The 22,765-nt window shown below is 33.8% G+C and overlaps 1 protein-coding gene across 1 annotated transcript in view; it reads left to right on the top strand.

Moving 5' to 3' along the window:
* Positions 1-17,390, top strand: part of LOC149548082 (protein PECTIC ARABINOGALACTAN SYNTHESIS-RELATED-like) — a 233,046-nt gene extending 215,656 nt beyond the window's left edge. The window contains exons 8-11 of the mRNA XM_089792113.1: positions 15,319-15,462; positions 15,815-15,938; positions 16,383-16,574; positions 16,766-17,390. Coding sequence (XP_089648239.1) covers positions 15,319-15,462; positions 15,815-15,938; positions 16,383-16,574; positions 16,766-17,125 — 820 coding nt within the window. The 3' untranslated portion in view covers positions 17,126-17,390. The remainder of the gene's footprint in view (positions 1-15,318; positions 15,463-15,814; positions 15,939-16,382; positions 16,575-16,765) is intronic.
* Positions 17,391-22,765: the final 5,375 nt, after the last annotated feature.

The following is a 22,765-nucleotide window of genomic DNA, read 5'->3' as shown; positions in this document are numbered from 1 at the left end:
GTAAATTTTCTCTTGATTTCAATTTGAATTTGTGGGTTGATAACTTGACACAAACCTTTCCTTCACTTGAGTCCTTAGGCTTGAGCGATCTTTTTGTAGCATCCACTTGGTTCTTCTCTTGAAGTCTCAAGCTCATCCTTGACATCGTCTCCATCTTTCGCCCTGCAAAACAAAAAATAAATCTTCATTAAGTTTGTGAAAGAAATCTGAAAATAAATTCACATTAATAATGAACAAAATGGATTTCTCTTATTCAAGACTAAGCCTTCCTATCTTCTTGAATTGATTGATGTCTCGGGTATATCTACAAGCTTAGAAGAAAAAGTTCTTGGGTAAAAATCCTAAGGCAAGAGGATTTCCATAGTGGGAATCCTCTCGTCAAAGGATTTCCACCAAGCATGATGAATATTCATCCCAGTTTCAGTCACTTGGCTTTAAAATTAATCTCTCATAGTTCTCCAATCTGCCCATTTGATTTGTCTTTTATTTTGCATGAAGAAAATAAGGCTAAAAGGAAAGGGGAAAATTCCAAGTTGGAAGGATTATTGTGGTGGGAATCCTCTCTCGCGAGGATTTCCACAATGGGAATCCTCTGGTCATAGGATTTCCACCAGACATGATTTTGCCCTTTTCCACAAGTATTTCAAACTTTTCTCTTGTTATCATTGAATCTCTCCCTAAGTGGCAACCCTCATCTTCAATTCTTGTTTAGAATTGTAAAATGAAGAGGTGGAATTCTTGACGTTGGAGGATTCCATTGGTGGAAATCTTGAGCTTAGAGGATTGCTAAGGTGGGAATCCTCTGGTCATAGGATTTCAAGCAAATTTACTTAGCACTTCATTTCCTTCCATCTTTCCAAATGTCATCGATGCCAATCAATTTCACTTCAACTCAACATCCCTCACCTCTAACACTTGCTTGAAATCTATTTTGGTGCAAAGTGAAAAGGGGGAAATTTGGATTTGAGAGGATTAATGTGGTGAGAATCCTCTAGTTAGAGGATTTCCACCAAGCATGATTTCACACATCTCTACCTTAAAACTCATCCCATTTTGACCTTGACAATTTCTTGCTCTATTTTTACTCATGATATTGACTTCACGCCTTAGACCGGATTTTGAATGCCTTAGAGGGTGGTGGAATTTTGGGCTTGGGAGGATTAATGTGGTGGGAATCCTTTGGTTGGAGGATTTCCACCAAATATGAAATTGCCTCCTAGACTCCCAAAACTTGCCATTTCGCACCCTTATGTTAATTCTTTTCCAAGTTGTTATGCCTTAGTATGATTCGGATCAATTTTGAGTTGATGAGAAGGGTGGAAATCCTAAGGAGAGGATTTCCATGGTGGGAATCCTTTGGAGAGAGGATTTCTGCCAAACATGACTACAATAGTTATCCTTAGGAAAATTTCCATTTTTCCTTATCTTAATCATTTTAACATTGTATTGATTAGTTTGCTTTCTTACTAGGGATCCCTCACAACCAAGTTTGCATCACATCCTTTTCTCCTAAGGCAAAGTCTTGAGATATTGGGGAGATATTAAAGCTGGTGGAAATCCTCGAGTTAGAGTATCTCCATGACAAAAATCCTTTGATCAATGGATTTCCACCATTTCTCCAAATTTGCTCACAATCCTTCTCCCATCTCTCAAACATATAGAAACTTTCTTACTTGGACTAGAACTCTATCCTTCCGCTAGGACTTGGACTATGAAGTTATTTCAAAACCCTTGTACAAAACATGTAGAAACTTTCTTACTTGGACTAGGACTCTATCCTTCCGCTAGGACTTGGACTATGAAGTTAGGTCATCAAAACCCTTGTACAAACCCTAAAAAAATATTACTTCCTAGTAGGCCAAGATTGCTCAAACTCACCCTCGGACTTGGAGACTTGAAAATGTTGCCAACTAAAATCACCTAAGACAATGTCACCTACTTTCTAAAGCAAAAAGAGGGGTCCCCTATTTGCAATAGGACGATGGTGTGAAAACCGCACAACACTATTAGATCATCTTTTTTGGTTTTATGCTACTAGAGGAATTCTTTATGAATGATTTTCTCAGGTTTTGTGGAGGCATCTCGGATTGGAATATGAATACGCATCCTTGATTGTTTTGTTGAGTGTTTTTGGACCATCTTTTTCTTGAAAGCATTCTATGCTTATAATCATTCTTTCACCTCCTTGTAGGCTCCATTATATGATCATGCTTGCCTTGTGTCACTCTTTTTCTTTGCATGCATGATTGGTGGAATTTTAAGCAATAAAGAATGAAGGAATAAAGGTAAAATCAGCTCTTTAAGTTGGGGAAAACTTAAAAATGGGGATTTTCTGGGAGCATTGCATATGGAGGATGGATGGAAACTTTTGGGACAGTGAATGGACATATGCATTTAAGCTTGAAATGTGTTCTTATGTGATGGAAAAACCCCAAAACATGTAGCATAACATTTAATTATAATGATTTGTTATGTTTTCATCATAAGCAAGTGTGGAAGCAATCACAATCATGAGTTTTAAGTCATGTGATAGCAATATAAAAAACACGAATGAAGTGCGTGTAAGCATGAAAGTAGCCTTTTTGAATGCAAAAGCATGTTGCAAAGTGAGTTTGCTTTCTTTGGTAGTTTTATTCAAGAATGAGGTTTTTAATCCCAACTGCATATGCAAGTAAGATGAGACTCCTGCATATGCAACTTGGAGAAATACGACGGAAGATAGGAGCACATATTATATACAAAACAAATGCAAATCTGAAAATGAAATGAAGGATTAGCAAACACAAAGAACAACATATATACAACTTTTCCCTATGAAGTTCACAAGAAATCTTACCTCTTTGCCACAAAAAATAAAGGAAGAAGTCCCTTCAAATCTCAATGCAAAATCTGAAAAAAATCCAACAAGATTTTCGGATTTAGAAATGATTGAAGCAAAGAGACATAGAGATTTCGAATCTTGACTTAATTTTCTATAATTGAATGCATTTTAGAGTCAAGATTCATTGCTTGCCAAGTGTGGGAAGTTAGAGAGTTAAAATGCACAAAATTAGAAACCATATTGACTAAAACAAATGCAATGTGCAATGGCAATTAAAAATGGTGTCTAGGGCATTATAAACAACTTGAAAAGAATGATAGAAAAGCTGTAAATGATAAATAATACCCAGGAACTCACCTTTGCTAGGAAACATTTGGATTTTGTGGATGAAAATGGCGAAAACTGGGCCATTTTTGGGCATAAACGTGCCCTAAAAGAGTTGCTTTGAACACAAATCAATGTGTTTTGCTCTCAAAATCGCTGCTTAGGAACTCACCTTTGCTAGGAAACATTTGGATTTTGTGGATGAAAATGGCAAAAAATGGGCCGTTTTTGGGCATAAACGTGCCCTAAAAGAGTTGTTTTGAACACAAATCAATGTGTTTTGCTCTCAAAATCGCCGCCAAAGATAATGCATAAAAAATATCCAAGTATCAGGAGAGATACGTTTTTTTACAGACCAAATCACATTGAAATGGCCAAAGAAATCATAGGCCAGCTTCAAAATGCACAAGGAATGAGCAAAAACAAGTATTTTGGTTGCAAAAACATTTCTTCCTAAAAATCGCTGCAACTTGCTTTTTAATACTAAATGCAAGTGAAAACACGTTGAAACACACTTTTTCATGTTAATAACATGTGCTTTTGACTCCATAATCACCACCTTTAGTATTTCATCCCCAAATGCAAGGGAAACCAAGTCATCAAAAATGGGTTTTCATCTTCAAAAGCATGTTTTTTGGGGTCAAAAGTCACCAGCTTAAGTGATTTTAGTCAAAACACACTTTTTCGAGGAGTAATAATGGGTTTTTGAACTTCAATAACACATATTTGGTCTTTTAGAACAGCAAAAGCACATAACATATGTGTTATGGAGTTCAAAAACCCCACTTTTTTGGTTTTAACTCAAGTTAAAATACATTAAAATAGGTTTTTAGTATGCATATGCATGTGTTATTGGGTTCAAATTCCTCGGTATAAGCCTTTAAGTGATAAAAGGTTTATAATAAGATTTTAATATGCATTTGCATATAGAAACCCCACTTGCACATGTTAAATGACGTTTTTAATTTAAAATATGTAGTTGCATATAAAAACCCCACTTGGTTGGACTTAAAGTGTCTTATGTAATTATCTTTAATATATAACTATAGTTTTGAATAAAGTAACATGAAAATAGACTTAGAAGGGTCATTTTCATTAAAATATTAAAACTGTGGTCAAATGAACTCAAAATGAGTTGAAATTTGAAAATGGGGGTTAGAACCCACTTTATATCAATAATAATTTTATTTTATGCAATTGCCAATAAAAACCACATTTTTAGAGGATTGTTAGTAAAATTTTTGTCAATCTAGAAAACCCCACCGTTTCCTTTATAACTTGAGCAAACAATTCTATTTGAGGCCTAAGATAGCTCGAAATGGGTAGGACTCCAAGCACTATTAAGATAAGGGAAAAACAAGATTAAAAACTACTAATAAGAAAGGTAAAACGGAAGAATAAACTTGAAGATTTCCGAAAATCAAGTACTTGTAGTCAAAGAAGAAAAAGTCATATTGACAAGCCTTTATGAGGATTAACTTGATAGAAACCTTCAAAATGAATGCAGAAATAAAGTACATAAAGCACAATTCAGGGATGACGAATTGCTTCCATGACACTTTACTAATATGTTAAAACAAAGAGGATGCACCTACAAATCCATGGTAAAATTCTGTAGACTTGCCACAATTTTGTGATGTCAAAATTGAGGACAACACATAGGCATCATGAATCTACCTTCATGAATCATGATAGTTGTTTTTAACTTCATCCATCACCTTGATCATTTCTTCTTCTTTGCAACTCAATTTTTGTGCTGCCTTTACAGAGAACATTGCTCATGCTGAGATGAAAAATCAAATCAAAGACCTGTGACTTGTGTGGAGCAATGGAGTCATAAATAAATATAAAAGCTCAACGATATTCATGTCCAATTGGCATTTTCTCATAACAAGACGTTAGGGCTCAATGACTTGCTAAGACTCAAAGTTTATCTTTCAAACTTAACATTTTAGTAGGAGCTTGGTACTAAAGATTGGTATGGAGCTATCTTCACATATTACAAATGATACAACATGTAATTAAGGTCAAAAATCTTGATAACTTATAACTTTGGAAATTTTTAGCATTCTTTGCATTTCATTTTACAATGCAAAATAATATATAAGGTAATGAAAAAGTCTGCCTTGATATTTGTTAGGCTTTTAAAACATTTGTGTCACATAATGTATAAAATGAAATGCAAAGTCAAAAGGCCCAATGACTTTAAAACACCGCGGTGATTTTAACTTGCAATGCATATTATATGTTATTGTGTAATGTCCCCTTTTTGGGATATTAGGAAATTTAAAGACATATTCATATAATATTAAAATTGACTATGAGAGTGTGAATTAAATTTATAAAAGGTCAATTTAATGTTATAAAGTGGGCTAAAAGTGACAAGGAGGGATAAGACAAAAAGACAGGAAGGCATTCGAAGAGTCACAACTTTGAGGATTAAAAGGAGAGAGACTCATTCATTTGGACATGCTTGGTTTATGATTTAGATTTCAGTTTCTCTCTTGCGAGAGTTTTTCGAAAGCTTCAAATTTCATCCAGCGTGAGGACGTAAAATCTCCTGCCGATAGACAGTGGACGCAAACCCATTGTCCGTGAAGACGTCATATCAGGTGTCTCGCGTGTGCTTATAGGTTTCTTTCTTAACATCCCAATCTGACTGTAAAAATGTGTTTAAGATTGGACTTTTGAATGATAGTTATTGTATTGCTGTTGTATAATGCAGTAACATATTTTAAGGTATTTTATGAGGATCTACTGGTTTATATTGTTGGTTTGTAGTGCATCTTCATATGTTTATGTTTTGAGAATTGTTTTGATATAAAAATCAGGTCAATATCCATTTGGGATATTTCATATTGAACATAAAATACAATATCATTCAAAACGTCCAAATAAAATGCATTCATCGGAGGATTTTAGGATACTTCACCTTATATTTTGCATTTTACGTAATATGCAACAGCCCCACAAGGTTTGATCAAGGGTAAGTTGGGTTTGAAAACATTTGTATTACATAATGAAATGGTCAGATGTAATAACAAAAGCTAGATTTAAAACATCTCAAATTTTTTAAATCATGCTATGTGTGTGTGTGTACATTGCATGATTACATTACATATAACTAAGCATGTCATGTAATTTAAAAATTCCGATTTGACTTGAATTAAAGTTTTAAAAGCCTTTTCAAATAAAACAAAATTAAAAATTAAAAAATAAAATGCTTTTACTTCGACAATATTTACAGTCAAAACTCAGAGTATAACCATATCATTCAGTTGAAATTTCAATTTCAATTTCTTGTGAGGTTGTGTTAATTTCACTAAACAAAATTAACGACAACACTCATACTGGTTCATGTTTTTTTAAATCAATAGCTCTTGGCCTCCATAGCTTTGTTTTTTCTCTTTCTTTGTGATATATGTTTGATCGTAGGTGGTTCTTGAGAGTTGTAGGGTTGAGAAATCCATTTATGGTCGTTGACAAGAAAACCATGATATCTTGTGTTCAAGGCAATTTACTTTTATTTTTTTACCTTTGAAAGGGTTGTGACAAAACCCAAGAGAAACCACACAAGAAAATCATGTGGCAGCTGTACTAACTTGTTACGAAATTAACAATGTTCTTGTTTAGGGTTTTCTCCTAGTCAATAAAGTCTCTAAACCAAAGAAGCCCATTATGGACTAAGCCAGCAAGAAAACTTATATACAATGTACAAATCTCTAATTCATAAAATGTGATTTACTAGTCACATTAATGAGGACCATGTTATCTCATGTCCAAGTTAGTTCAATTTCATTTCAGTACCTTTTGATTAGGCTGTTTAAAGGCAAATGAAAAAGTTTAGATCACCTTGGCTTTGATGGAATTGGACCCAGATCTGAATTGGAAATTCAAATTCATCTAGCTATATATCTTGTTACCTGTTGGTACTTTTCTTTAACTTATTGTTAATGCATGTAGCTTCAGTCTGACATTACTGTGATCAACATATATGTACGTATATATGTACAACAGTATGATGCACACATTGTTATACATAAGTGCATAGTAAGTGTTGTATGTAATATCCCCTTTTTGACAGGCACCAGCTACTTATTTTATTTTAGCCTTTATTTTCCCCGGAGGCTTAAAAGGAAGAAATAAGGGGGAAAAGATATATTCAATTAATTACTTATAAGGTTACTAAACAATGAAATATTAAAAAGTAACTTTATATTTAATTGATTTAATATTAAAGTGACTAACATAATAAAATATCAAAAAGTCACTTAAAAGAATAAAGTGTTGGATTCCTCTAGAAGCTTCTTGGAGTTGCTTGTGAAATCTTTATAAGGAGCCTTTGAGGGGTCATTTTACACATCTTGAGTTGCATATTCATCTATTGTGCTGAGAGCCTTAGTGCTTGCATACTTGCCCGAGGGTTTGAAGACTCTAAGGTGCCAATTTTGGTTGTGAGATATCAACCCTATTTGGGAGTGGAGGAATTGGTATTCAGCCAATTCATTTGTGATTAATCGGGAGATAATATTAAGTGATTTTTGTTCAGCCCGTGCATCTAATTTTTGACATCAGTTGGCAAGGAGAAAGGTTTCAGTTTTCACAGCGGATCCGAAAAAGCAAAGCGAAAAAGCAGAGACGAAAAAGCAGTCCGAAAAAGCAGTTCAAAAAAGCAGTCTGAAAAAGCAAATCCGAAAAAAGAAAAGCCAAAAAGCATGTCATCTCAGCTACTTATTCCAGATTCTTTTGGTATTTACATTTGGCAATTGTAGATGGATACATTTGACAAGTAATATAAGTTTTTTTGTTACCAAAGTATTCAGTCATTGTGAACATTGAAGTATTGAAGGGGAATCAACTTAATTCAGCTGTTCAGTTTGTATGCCAAATGTTTGTAAAAACGTCTCATTGTATAGTCATAGGATGTATACCAAGTGTTTGTGAAAATACCTCTTGGCTGTAGGTGTGCATTTTACATCAGAATTTCATGTACTTGCATTTGAAAAATAATAACAAGAAGTTGCATATCACTTTAATTTCCAATTAGTTATTTTGCAATCATTTGTATTCATCAATATCATTGGCATTCAAAAATCATAGCAAAACAACAAACATCAGCAAATTGAGGCTGCAAGGGAAGTGTTTGACAAAATTCCTAAGGCAGAAAAACAGGGATAAAACTTCAAAAATTGTTAAGGCACTTTACATTGTATGTGATTATCTACAGTTTGAAACCGATAACATATATATATATATATATATATATTTTCAGAAGATCAGTAAGGCATGATCAAAACTACTTTTCATTCCTTTGATATTTTAATCATGATCGATCTATCATTTATATCGGGCTGCAGATCTAATGATTGGTATTACATTTGATTACTTTGGTTTAAGTCAGTAACAAATCGTGAGGATTAGTTACTTCCGAATGGGTGTGGGAATGAATGTCCATGTCTCCATTTGGAGATATAAACTTTCATCCGCACACCCCTTCCACTTGATATATATCCAATTTATTTGAAGTAAACAAGGCATCAAAATCTATTAATGCAAGCACTTCAAAGGATCGAAGGAAATTCTGAGTTAAATAATAATGTTTTATCTCTGTTATTACTGCACTAACTTCTGCAAATTTTGGAAGCAAATCAGTTCATTGGCATTAGTGATCATACCAGCAACACAACTATGCATCAGTTTGCAAATAAATTAAAATCTAGTAAGAAACTTTACATGGTATCATAGCTAGGTTAAGGAGAGATCTCATTAAGTTTAAGAGATCAAATTTCACATTAAATTGCAATCTATCTTTTCTCTTTAAGCTGACAAACACATTAAGATTCAAATACCACATTGCAAGTGCTGATAACTTCGAATCCTGGAAACTTCGTATAATGATGTTATTAAAAGAAAACAAATTGGAATCTTTTGTAAGAGAAGATAAAGAAGAACTTAAAAGATGATCCAGAGAAAACACTATGGATCGAGAATAAAGAGAAGGCCATGAAGATAATCGTGGATAGTGTTAGAGATCACATTGTGCCTGTTGTGGCAAACCATGCAACAACATATCGCATGTTTTGAGCTCTTGAAAATGCATTCATAATAAATAACATTGGTAGAAAACTTGCTCTTAAAAGACAAATGAATAATATCAGCATGAATAAAGGAGAAACTATAAATGCCTTTTCCATGAGAATCACATATATGAGAGATCAATTATCTGCACTCAGTTATGAGATTGACAACCAAGAATTATCCCTAATAGCGTTAGGAGGACTTCCAAATTCTTGGGAATCTTTTGTACAACGTATAAGTGTTAGATCTAAAATCCCAAAACTAGATCAACTAAGATCTGATTGTCTTCAAAAAGAACAACAAAAGGAAAAGAAACTTTCATGGAAAAGGACAGAAAACACAAAACTTTAGATGAAGACATTCAAGTTCTTAACACAAACTCTCATAAGAAGGGAAAGAAGAAGAACAACAAAAGGAAAAGAAACTTTCATGGAAAAGGACAGTCTAAATAGAATAAAGACTTGTCCAAAATTCAATATTTCATATGTAATCTATATGGACATTATGCGATAAATTGTCCTGATCGATCTAAACCTCAAGCATCTTTTGCCAAATCTGATAAATCAAACGAAGGACATGAATTTGAGAAATATGTCTTTTATTCAGCATTGTATGGTCAAATTTCAACCAAATCTAACACATGGATAGTTGACAACAGATCTTGAAAACACATCACTGGATATCAGGATAACCTAGAAAGCATGCAAATAGAAACAGATAAAGAAGTTACAATTGGTGATGATTTTGCACATTCCGTAAATGGAATTGGGACTTGCATCATCAAATTGAAATTTGGAAATTCTATTTAGCTTTTTGGAGTTTGTTATGTACCAAGTATTAAAAGGAATTTAATATCAATATTTGCACTTGAAGATGATGGTTATAGAATTGCATTCATGGAAGGTAAGGTACTAGTTTGGCCTAAGAATTCAACCATAAAGAAGGCTCTAACAATAGATGTACGACAAGGACTATTAAATGAGCTATGCACTAAGACAAACTTTGCACATGTGCATGAGACTTCAGATTCAAATGAAATATGGCATAGAAGATTAGGTCATATCAACTTTCATGCCCTAACATCCATGGAGAAGCTAGTAACCGGAATGCCCAAATTAAGCCATATTCACAATGAATCCTGCAAAGGTTGTGCCTTAGGGAAAAACACTAAAAGGTCATTCCCTCATAGTTTGAGCAAAACTAAAGATGTGTTGGAACTAGTGCACTCTGATCTATGTGGACCCATTTCTTTACTATCTATAGGAGGGTTCCTATACTATGTGATATTTTTTGATGATTTTTCAAGGAAGACATGGATATACTTCCTTAAATGCACAGAATCTGAAGAGATTCTTTCTAATTTTAAAGAATTCAAAACAATCACTAAGAACTCCTCAGGAAAGAACATTAAAGTTCTAAGAATAGATAATGGGAAAGAGTATAGTTTTGAAATATTTAAAGAGTTCTGCAAATTTGTTGGAATTAAGAGGGAGTTCATAGTCCCCTACAATCCTCAACAAAATGGAGTTGCTGAAAGGAAAAACATAATTATTGTAGAAGCTACTAGGGCTATGATTTTTGATCAAAACTTGAGTATGTCATTCTGGGCTGAAGCATCTAATACAACAGTCTACAATTAGAATAGATGTCTTCACTCATATTTGGACAATAAAACCCCTGAAGAAGCATTTTCAGGAAAGAAACCTGACATCTGTCACTTAAGGATATTTGAGTGTCCTGTGTATGTTCATGTACCTAAGGAGAAATGGACAAAATTAGAACCTTCTGGAAGAACATGAATTCTTATTGGTTTCAGTGAAACAGTAAAAGGATACAGAGTCTACATACCTGGACAGAAACAAATAGAACTAAGCAGAGATGACATTTTTGAAGAAGACATTGCCTTCAGAAGAGCCAAAACTTCTGATGAACTAGATATAGTTGACGTATCCCAAGAAAATGCTCTTGCTCTTGAGATTCAGAGGGAGTACCCTGAAGAGACTTCAAATGAAACCAAGATCCTTCCTGAGACTCAAGAATCTCGTCTTGATCATTCTAAAAGGCCAGTTTGGACAAGGAAATTTATACAGGAAGGAGATGGATTTGCAGCACCTTCAGGGACTTTCCGAGGAAGCAAGAGACCTAGAAAATTGACATACAATGCCTTCATATGTGATAGTCCAAATCTCGAACCTTCAAGTACTTCAGAAGCATTTAAACATCAAGCTTGGAAAGATGCAATGGTGGAAGAGTATCATTCACTACTAAAAAATGATGTTTGGGATATAGATCCTAGACCTAAGGGAAAATTTGTTGCGTCTTCAAAATGACTCTTCAAAGTTAAGTATGCTGCAGATGGCAACATTGAAAAACATAAAGCTCGTTTTATGGCTAGAGGGTTTTTTCAAAAGGAATCAACTTTGAAGAAACTTTTGCACCAGTTGCTAGGTATACCTCAATTAGAGCTATAATAGCTATTGCAGTAGCCAAAGGTTGGAAAATCCATCAAATGGATGTTAAAACTGCTCTTAATGGAAAAATTGAGGAAGAAGTATACTTGGAACAACCAAAAGGATTTGTGACTCATGATGCTGCCTCTTATGTATGTAAATTGAAGAGGGCTCTATATGGACTCAAATAGGCTCCCCGAGCTTGGTATGAAAGGATTGACAAAAATACCTTTTAAGTCTTGGATTCACCAAGATGTGGCCGATCCAAATCTTTACTTTAAGGCAACTAAAGGTGATATGCTAATTCTAATTCTTTATGTTGATGACCTTCTGATTACAGGGGAAGCTCATCTCATTAATCAATGTAAGAAAGATTTGTCTTCTGAATTCGAAATGAAGGACTTAGGAATTCTTCATTACTTTCTTGGTTTTGAAGTATGTCAGAAGTCTGGGAATATCTTTCTACATCAAAAGAAATATACTGTTGATATTTTGAAAAGATTTGGAATGTGGGACTGTCGACTTATGTCTACACCTATGGAAACCAACTTACACAAGCTAAAGGAAGCAAGTGTTGAATCTAGACTAGTTGATCCCACTTTATACAGACCAATAATTGGGTCCCTGATGTATTTTGTAAATACTCAACTTGATATTTGCTATGCTGTGAATGCATTAAGTCAGTTCATGTGTGAACCTCGTGAGATTCATCTTGTTTCTTTGAAGCATATATTAAGGTATCTCCAAGGTACTATTGGGTATGAATTTAAATATGAGAATACCAGCTTGGAGTTACATGGATATACTGAATCTGATGGGGCCGGAAGTATAAAAGACCGGAAAAGCACATCAGGATGTTGTTTCAGCTCAGGATCAGCTATGATTTCTTGGATCTGCAAAAAGCAAGCTTTAGTTGCTCAGAGTTCTACTGAGGCAGAGTATATTGCAGTAACAATGGGAGCTAGAGAAGCAGTGTGGCTTTGAAAGTTGCTTTCTAACTTGTTTAGTGAGCCTATGAAACCTACCACTATTCATTGTGATAACTAAAGTTGTATCAAGTTATCTGTGAATCCGATATTTCATGATAGATCCAAGCATATAGAAATTCCTTACCACTATGTAAAAGACATGGTGGAAAGAAGAGCTATTCAGTTAGAATATATTAATATAGGTGATCAAACAACTGACATTCTCACCAAGGCTCTTTCTAAAGTGAAGGTTGATCATTTCAGAAAGAAACTTGGCTTGGTTGAAATGTAAGTTTATGAGATTGAGTCTCAACTTTGTAAATTTATATTATTTTAAATAAAGATGTTTAAACTCTTTGTCATATGTGTCTCTATGACTCATGGGCCTACCCTATGTTTATTATTTAAAAGGTGACAATCTATTATAATGAAGTGTTGATTCTAATAATATAAGGTGACGACTTTATAATTATTAGATTACTATGATGATGAATATCATGCGACATGATATTCATGGAAAAATCATGATAGTTAAAAGAGCATGTTGATGGATATCATGTGACTTGATATATGTTGAAGATCAATATATTCAAACTCATGGTGGATATTATGTGACTTAATATTTATGGATATACCATGATCTTTTATGGTGGATATCATGTGACTTGATATTTGTGTACACATCATAACTGGAAAGAATATCATGAGACTTGATTTTCTTAAATATATTTTGAGGATATTACTTTTCAATTAAGGAGAACTTATATAGATATATATGCACCTTGTCTTCCCTAGCTAAGAGGGAGTGTTAATGCATGTAGCTTCGGTCTGACATTACTGTGATCAGCATATATGTATGTATATATGTACAATAGTATGATGCACACATTGTTATACATATATGCAAACGTATGTGTTGTATGTGATTATTCACAATTTTAAACTGATGACATATATATATTTTCAGAAGCTCATTAAGGCATGATCGAAACTACTTTTCATTCCTTTGATATTTAGATAATGATCGATCTATTATTTATATCAGGTTGCAGATTTAATGATTGGTATTACATTTGATTACTTTGGTTTAAGTCAGTAACAAATCATGAGGATTAGTTACTTCCGAATGGTTGTGAGAATGAAGTCCATATCTCCTTTCGAAGACATGGCCATTCATCCCCACACCCCTTCCACTTGATATATATCCAATCTGCCTGAAGTAAACAAGGCATCAAAATCTATTAATGCAAGCACTTCAAAGGATCAAAGGAAATTCTGAGTTCAATAATATTGTTTTATCTCTATGATTATTGCACTACTGCATATTCTGGAAGTGAATCAGTTCATTGGCATTAGTGATCATACTTGCAACACAACTGTGCATTAGTCTGCAAATAAATTAAAATTTGGTAAGAAACTTTACACTTATGTTGGTGTTGGTTTGGAGTATGCTGCAAATGTCATTATCCATTGGTGACAATTTAATTTGGAAAGTAACTGAGATACCGGGTTTGGACCTTGCTGCTCGGATTCGGGTCCGAGTTTGCGCCCGGGTTCGCTGCGGGTCTAGGCAGGGTCGTTTATTTGGATTGTGGGTTTGCCTGAGTTCGTGCCAACCCAGGCATACCCACAGTCCAAATGAAGGAACTTGCCCGGACCTGCAGTGGATCTAGATGGACCCACAGCGAATCCGGGACAACCCATGATGAACCCAGGAGGACCCTCAAGTTTCTCTTTTTTTTTGTATATATAATGGATATATATATTTTTTGTATATATATATATATATACACACACACACACACACACACACTCACGAACCCACCCATGAACCCATGTGGGAAAACAAAATTCGCCCGAACCCACGAACCCTAAACCCGAACCTGAATCTGTCCCCAAACTTGAATTGGCAACTTAGGAAAGTAACGATTGAATTTTCCTGGGAGTTCTTTAATCCCCTTATGCCTGACATTTCAGCCTTAGAATTTCCTTAACTTAAGCTTGGGTGTCTTTATTGGACTTTTAACCTTTCATTGTAGGTACTTTGAGCCTTGGATTATCTTAGACTCCCAACAATGATTTTAATGGGGTCAAGAGTTGTTTAAACACCTCAGAACTAAAACTTGTCAACCATGATGGCTTAAGCAACTTACAGTCGGCTGGCTTTAAATTTCATTTATGCTTTTTACTACAGTGTGATCTTTTAAATTGTGCTTTGCATTTTTGCAACTAATTTTCTTGGAAGATGCAAGAAAATCTCTTCAATTTTCATTCTTGCTATTCAAGATTAGGTTTGATCATTAGATTATGTTGATTAATTTTGTTCTTAATAGCCAATTCAGAATATTACATTTTGAAATTTTAATTGAAGTACCAAGCAGCTTGATCCTGAAGATTGCTTTCTCTGATCTCTTAAAGAATATCATGTTTAACTACCTTTTATAAAATTTAAGTTGTATCACTGCTAGTCAAGATAAAATATCAAGATATGTTAGGATGCAATTTTTTAGCTTCAGAAAATATAGGACAGTGCATGTTCATCTTGTTCAATGTTCAAAAATAAATCTACACAACTTGTAAAGAGCAAATTTGACGGTTTATGACTTCATCAACTTTTAGCATTCCCACTAATATTCGTATACGGCTTGCTGCTTTTCACTAATTCTCCATTTCACAGGTATGATAATGTTCCAGCAGAAATAAATCGATTAAGGTGCAGAGTTAATTATCACGCATTGAAGTTTCTGCCGAAAATTGAAGAAATGGCAGAAGTTTTGGCCTTAAGAATGAGGAACCGCACAGCAGTGCAACAGCCTTACATGTAAGAGAATTGCCTCCAAAAGTGCAGGACTTTTAATAAGTGTTCCTGGATCTAGAAAGTTCACATTCATGCTTCTCAAACTAATGCATCAAATTTCTCTCTTTCTGACCTGCATGCTTATTAGTGTCATATGTGTACCATTCTTGCATATTATCAGCTGTCTTGAAGTGATACACATGCTTAGTGATAACTGACAAAAAACATATTTTCACACTCAGATTCTTCTGAACTATTGTTAGTTTCCTTTGCATCTAGAATGATTTATATGTTTCAATGCTTTGTTTTGGAGATAATCTTTATGTGTTAAATATTTTGGTTACCAAGTTCACCAATATTACTTTGCCTACGGCAGGGCTCTACATCTGCGTTTCGAGAAGGGCATGGTTGGCCTGTCATTTTGTGATTTTGTTGGAACAAGAGCTGAGAAGGCAAATATGACTGCTTACAGGAAAACTCAATGGCCTCGACGTTATAAGGTGAGTTTGCAATTCATGTGTTTCATATTAATGAAAGTAGTTGAAATTAAGGATGGCAGATTTTATGACTCATCTTTTAATAGAAATGTGGTTATTTCAACATTTTCAGTATGGTTAGCTTTTTGTTGTAAACTGAGGTTAAGATCTTAGGGGCTTATGCCCATATGTTTGAGTGGCGCTATGAACATAAACTTAAACACTATGCAAGATTACTGTTTCAAAAATATTCATTTTTAGGATTTTACGAATGTGTAGTCATCAGGGTGGTTAATTTGAACTTCAGCTTCATTGTTAATGGGCATTTGTGTTGCTTTGATTGTGAGGACATTTCTGATCTGTAAATTCTCCAGAACTCTGTCCCTGTCTTTTAATATATTGAGATATGGAGATTTATTTCTGCAGAGTCTAGACCTGAACTGAAGCTGTGGATCATACTTCTTGCAGAATGGATCCCACCTTTGGCAGTTAGCATTGCAGAAACGTAAGGAAGGTCGGTGTCCACTTGAGCCAGGAGAAATTGCAGTTATCCTAAGAGCCATGGGATATCCAAAGGATACACAAATTTATGTTGCATCCGGACAAGTATACGGTGGTCAGAATCGCATGGGTCCCCTAAAAAATTTGTTCCCTAATTTGGTACGTTCGAAAACTGACCTATTTTCATACCTCTAATGAGACAGTTGTGACTCCTATTCTCTCTTTCAAGTTGCATTGCTATTGATGAACTTCTTCCTGTGAACTCTGCATTTTCACTAGTCCTGATCTGAAAAGGTTAATATTTATTTAAACTAACTGTTTCCCATGTTGTTCTGCAATGTACCTTTCAGGTTACAAAGGAAGATTTGACATCGAAAGAGGAATTAGAACCCTTTAAAAAGCATATTACAAGCCTTGCCGCCCTTGATTTCCTTGTCTGCTTGAAGTCTGATGTCTTTGTGATGACACATGGTGGGAACTTTGCTAAATTGATAATTGGAGCTAGGAGATATATGGGACACCGTTTGAAATCTATCAAACCTAATAAAGGAGTTATGTCAAGAGCTTTAGGGGATCCTTTCTTAAGTTGGCCAGAATTTGTGGATGATGTTATTGTCACCCATGAAACGCGAACTGGGTTGCCAGAGCTGACTTTTCCTAATTATGATATTTGGGAAAACCCTCTAAGTCATTGCATGTGCAAAACATAAACTCTGGGTATTTTTCTGTAAGCATGGTATTCATTGTAAGAATTCCCTTGTTTCTCAATTTAAGGGAAACCATTGACATATGATGAGGACCCTTGATCACATAGATTCCATGTGGTTTCACCTTTTAGGTTCATTCTATTGCCTTGTTCATTGCTATTCATGTAGCTTATAGTTTGTATATACGATTTTCAACTTAAAACAATTTCAATATCAATTGTTTGTATTTTACTCTGATAAAATGTCATGATATTATAGTTTACCACAAGTTACCATGTTTTATTTTTACCTTCTATTGTTAAGATATTGTTTAGTCCAAAATGCTTTGAAATACATTGAATTTGATTTTGGCCAATCCTAAACTGTGAGGAATGTTCTCTTATTAGCACCTATTGATCTATTAATAAATTTTTTCAATCTGTCTATTGTTCTTAACAATAATGTATTATTAATATTTTTTTAATTTGTAAATTGGGGCTTTCAGGGGGTCCCCCACCTCCAAAAGTAGTCTCAACCAACCAAATGAAAAATGTGGAGGGAAATGATATGATATGAAGGATTTTAATAACGTCCACGAGGCCAAATCAGCCTATGGGACCCGCATGTTAACTAAACCTAATCCAGATGTAACTCTTTGACTAACTCCTCTCTTCTTCGATGCATGTTGATGATCAAGTTTGCTATCATGTACAATTGTTTTTCCTCAAAGAGGTGGCTTAGCTGCTTGTTTTCTAATATCTCTGAGTACCTAGACTTGGTGTCGCTATATGTTGGATATTCCATGACAAAGTGTTGTTCCGTTTCAATGGCCCCCATGTCATACAATAGGCAGATCCTCTCTTCTCACTCCTCTTTTGGTACTCTCCATCTCCCTGTTTTGCATCTCAGATGGTGAGAGCTAGTCCTAAGCTGGGCTATGAGCATTTTGGCCTTCCACTTAATATCTGCACCTAAATACGCTTTTTCCTCGTGACAATTATTGGGATTAAATTCTTTAATATAGTGGGACCTTTTTCTTCCCATGTTCCTTGTCCACATGATGTTACAAAATCTCTCTCGGACAAACTTCTTGATTTCTTTAGTATTATCCAGACAAATATGTATGTTGATGTCCCACTTTTGCATCCATTTGTTTTTTTGTTTCATCCGTGTGTTTTTTCTTCTTTCAAGTCTTTCTTCTGTGATTAGCTTTGGCCAGCAGTGGTTTCCCATTCCTTGGGTTTTCTTTAAGTAACATATCAGCCGGACCATTGCATCCACTTCAAGTGGGAAGGCACCCGATTCAACTAATAATATCTCATAAGGCACCGTGGTTTTAATTCTTAGGCTGCTAGATAATAAGGTGTTTTTGTATCCTTTCCATTTGTCTCCATTTCTGATCCAACAAGCTACAACCCCAAATTTCACACCCATAAAGAACTACAGGGGTGACAAGTAGCCCAAAGAACATTTTACTTGTCTTCCAATCCCATAGTTCAACATTCCTACACTTATTCTATAACGAATATGATGCCTTCCAACCCCCTTGAATCCTTTTAGATCTGCACGTTTCCCAACTGAGCTTGTTCTGAAAGTCAATTTTCAAGTATTTGTATTTGTTCACAATCTTAAGAGGGTTACCCTCAAAGAGAAAGGTGTCCAAGGGTTTCTTGTTTCTCCTTAGTGGGAAGATCATAACTTTGGTTTTGTTGGTGTTGACTTCAATCCCCACCTCTTGACAAAAGCTTTCTAACGTCTTCAAGTGTTCTCGTGGCCCTTAAGCTGTCTTGGGGATAATAATGAGGTCATCTGCATATAACAATAGTTTTATCACATATCCAGCCAATTGAACTTCCTCGCTATTGTCCCTGTTCAACCATGCTTATAATTTATCAATGTAGAGCCCAAACAATGTTCTAGATAGTGGGCAACCTTGTTTGACCCCTATATTGCTGCTACAACATTCTGATAACCCATCTGTGGTTTTGATATTGGCTGTGGCCTGTTCATAAAGTCTATACATATGAAAAGAAACCCAATAAAGACTTCATTTATTGTACATATGTTATTAAAGTTTCTGCTTTCATGTTAGTGTAGATTTTCTATGCACAAGTCCAAGATCTAACCCATCAATATACAGACCTAGAAAACCTACACTATCATCTAGTTTATTATGCACTATCCTATGTACGGCAGCAGGATGCTGGCATGCATTGTTAAATGCCTTAGCTTTTGGCTTCCCTCCATTGTTAACAATAATACAAAAAAAATTGCTACCAAGGGGTAAGTCTATTGGTTGTAGTTGTGGAAGTAATATTAAAAAAAGGTGATATTGTGGTAGGGTGGTTTGTACAATTTCAATTAATTCTAACACATTAGAAAATGTTGTATTTGTAAACACAACCAGAAAAAGGATGAGAGAAAGTAAGTAGGAAACCAAAGCTATTTTTGATCAACAATGGATAGAAATTAACTTGAATCTTGCACAAAGAAAGACATAAATTATATAATCTTGTATATTCTTACCATGTCCTCGGTGTGGCTTGTCTTCCAATCTTTACCAATTTTTTTGAGCATGTATGTTTCTCTAGTTTTTCTCATTTCATGTTTCTCATATTTCTTGGATAATAATTAAGCAAGTTCTTATTTTGTACATAGTTTCACTGGCAAGTCATAAGCTATTCTTACAATGCATTTTCTCTACTTTATATTTTCTCAAGTAGTGCGCAATGCCCTCAAATTAAAGACGCTACAATGCACTCTAATAAAAGTATTATTTTATATTTCAATATTTCTTCCAAGTTCTTACAAATAAGTATAAAAAATTTACATCAAAAGTTTGAAAATTGTACACCAAAATCTATTATATAAAAAGAACAAAATGAATGTAATTTTTTAAAATGACAAAGTTTGAAGATTTTATGATAATTACTACATATGGAAATATATAGGAAAATTTATATAAGTACAAATTAATATTTAAATTTATCTATAAAGAAAAAATCAAGAGTTAAAGACTTTCATAGTTATGTCTATTATAGAAAAAAAAAATGGTTTTAAAATATTTGCATGTCATAAAACAAGGGGCAATGCTTTGAATTATGTAGTTTGATGTTGCGTTACCATTTTACAAGTCTTATGTTAAATTAAAATACATGGTGAAAATTTGTGTAAGATTTACAATCTTACACAAGTTCAAATTTTAACACTATATGATTAGGGACAAATAAAAGAAAAATAAAAATACAAATTTAGTGAAATTTTTTGTAAGATCTACAATCTTACACAAGTTCAAATTTTATCACTATATGATTAGGGACAAATAAAAGAAAAATAAAGAAATAAAAATAAAAATAAAAATATAGTAAGAATATAAAATTGAATATTCAGCTCTTCAAAAAATTTAAGTTTATAGAACACAAACATAGTTATGTTTGCCAACTAACAACATTCAATTAGAAAGTCACAAAACTACTATAGGTTGAAGTCTAGATTAATTATTGTTATTTATTATAATTAATTATTTTTTATGTCTTAAGCGAATTTGAATCCAAGACCTACATTAGAGGCTCACAAGTTACTGTTGTGTTGTAGGCTTTTGCCTACAAAACTACTATAGAATTATATTTGATAATATTTCCATATTAGTTAATGTAAGATGAAATAATGTTTATATTTTAGAATAATATATTAAAATAGTTTTATATTAAGTATATAAAAAATAATAACTAAATTGAGCTCTATAACACATTGATTTAAAAAAGTAAATTATAATATTTATTTTAAATTTTAAATTTTAATTTTTACATAAACAATTATAAATAACATTAGATTATGCAAATAAAAAATAAGATGAATATTGTAGAAAATAAGAAATCAATGAAGATTTGAAAGTTTAATTTATATATTTGCTAATGTTCCTTTTTTGTTTAATAGTATTTAAAAGTTTCAATTATTAATGTAAAATATTATTATAGAATTAAACTAGTTAAACATAAAAATGTACTATACTATATTTACAATTTAAAAATAGATATCATTTTTAATGCTTTTTTTAAATTATAAAAACAAAAAAAAATTCAAAGGGAAACATAGAATTAAAAAGGGAAACACTTGCATGGCAGCACCATCTCCTTGCCATCACTCACACCAATAAACCCAAATTACCATCATATATGGGTTCATTGTATTTGGGTTGGAAAGGAAAGAGGAGAAGACACTTAATGGATATGATCTAAAATGTTAATCAAAGAATGCAAAAAAATAACTAATTTTTTAAGACACTTATATACACATTTCTTCTTCCCACTAAAAGGGCAATGACCGTGATCTTAAATCATCATCAAATAAATAAACAAAAAATGTATTAATTTTTTATTTATTTATACACACAATAGTAGCAAAAGAAATGGAACAAGCTGCTAGAGTAGGAAGCCATACCCATGGGAATCAAGAAAATATCTATACAAATTAGAAACATTTAATTCAAGTAGAAAAATTAAAGTAATTAATATGTCCTTTCCAAAAGTCTTCTTTATTGGGAGTATTGAATAATTTCCTTTTAAGAATCTCTGCTAGACTGGAGACAAACATATACATCTAAAAACAACAATATATTTGCTTACATTAAATTTTATAGCAGAATAAAACGATGACAAAAGACAAATGATAGTCACATGGACTGGAGTTATTCAATGGTGGATAAGAAAAGCAAAAAAAATGTAACTCTCAATCCAGATCCTCCTCCACATGTTTATGTGTGAATACAAAATTCTTCATTATATTTTAAATATTTTAGTCACTACTACATTGTATCATTATATTGTGAATACATTCCTGACAAGAGTGGCACAATGGACTTCGTTCGCTGCTACACCCTCCCTTCCATGCCAAACGCTCACTTTTTTTAATTGTTGGTAGATAATCCTTTGGGGTTGTACCTAGTGGGAACCGAATCCCAAAGCTATCAATCCCACTCAATTATGGAATAATAATTGTCTCAAGATGCTCAAATCATTTGCTAATCTCCATTCAAAATATACTAAAGACAAAACAAAGTCAAACTTTTCTTTTTTCTAGATTCACCAAAACGTAGTGATTTTTTTTTCAAATTTTTAAAAATTGATCAACTATACAGTTTGGATGGAGGATCACCACGTCCGTTGTTTCAGCATTTCTGTCATTCACGACTTTATCAGACATTCATCATCACAATTTTCCACGAAGGTCCATAAAACCACGTTTCTAGACCAAAATCAGATAAACAATGGTTCCAAACGTGAGACAGGTTTTGTGGCCGCCGTATGTGAGCAAGCTCACAAGTAAAGCTTGTCAACTAATTATGCCAGCCTCTATGGCATCATGCAGACTTTGAAGCCTCTGTAGATTACTTAACACATCCACCAACTCCCCTTTAACCAAATGCAAAATGAGCAATGTTGAAGATTTTTACATTACTCTAGACATAAAAAACTTGACCCAAATTTATTTATTTAGATGCAATCATGGTTCTCCATTTGTACTCAGACAAACCTAAGGCTTATATGGTCAGGAGCTATTTTGGTACCTGCTTGATGTGGGTATGCCCCCTACTATAGACAGATCCTACAATGAAGTAAATCAGAAGTAGAACAGTTGGTCCACCACCAAATCTTGCCACGAGTC

This window comes from Cupressus sempervirens, chromosome 7 (assembly GCF_028749045.1).
Source record: "Cupressus sempervirens isolate cs-2001-9-10 chromosome 7, ASM2874904v1, whole genome shotgun sequence".
Lineage (NCBI taxonomy): Eukaryota > Viridiplantae > Streptophyta > Pinopsida > Cupressales > Cupressaceae > Cupressus > Cupressus sempervirens.
This window is presented reverse-complemented; position numbering and strand designations above follow the sequence as displayed.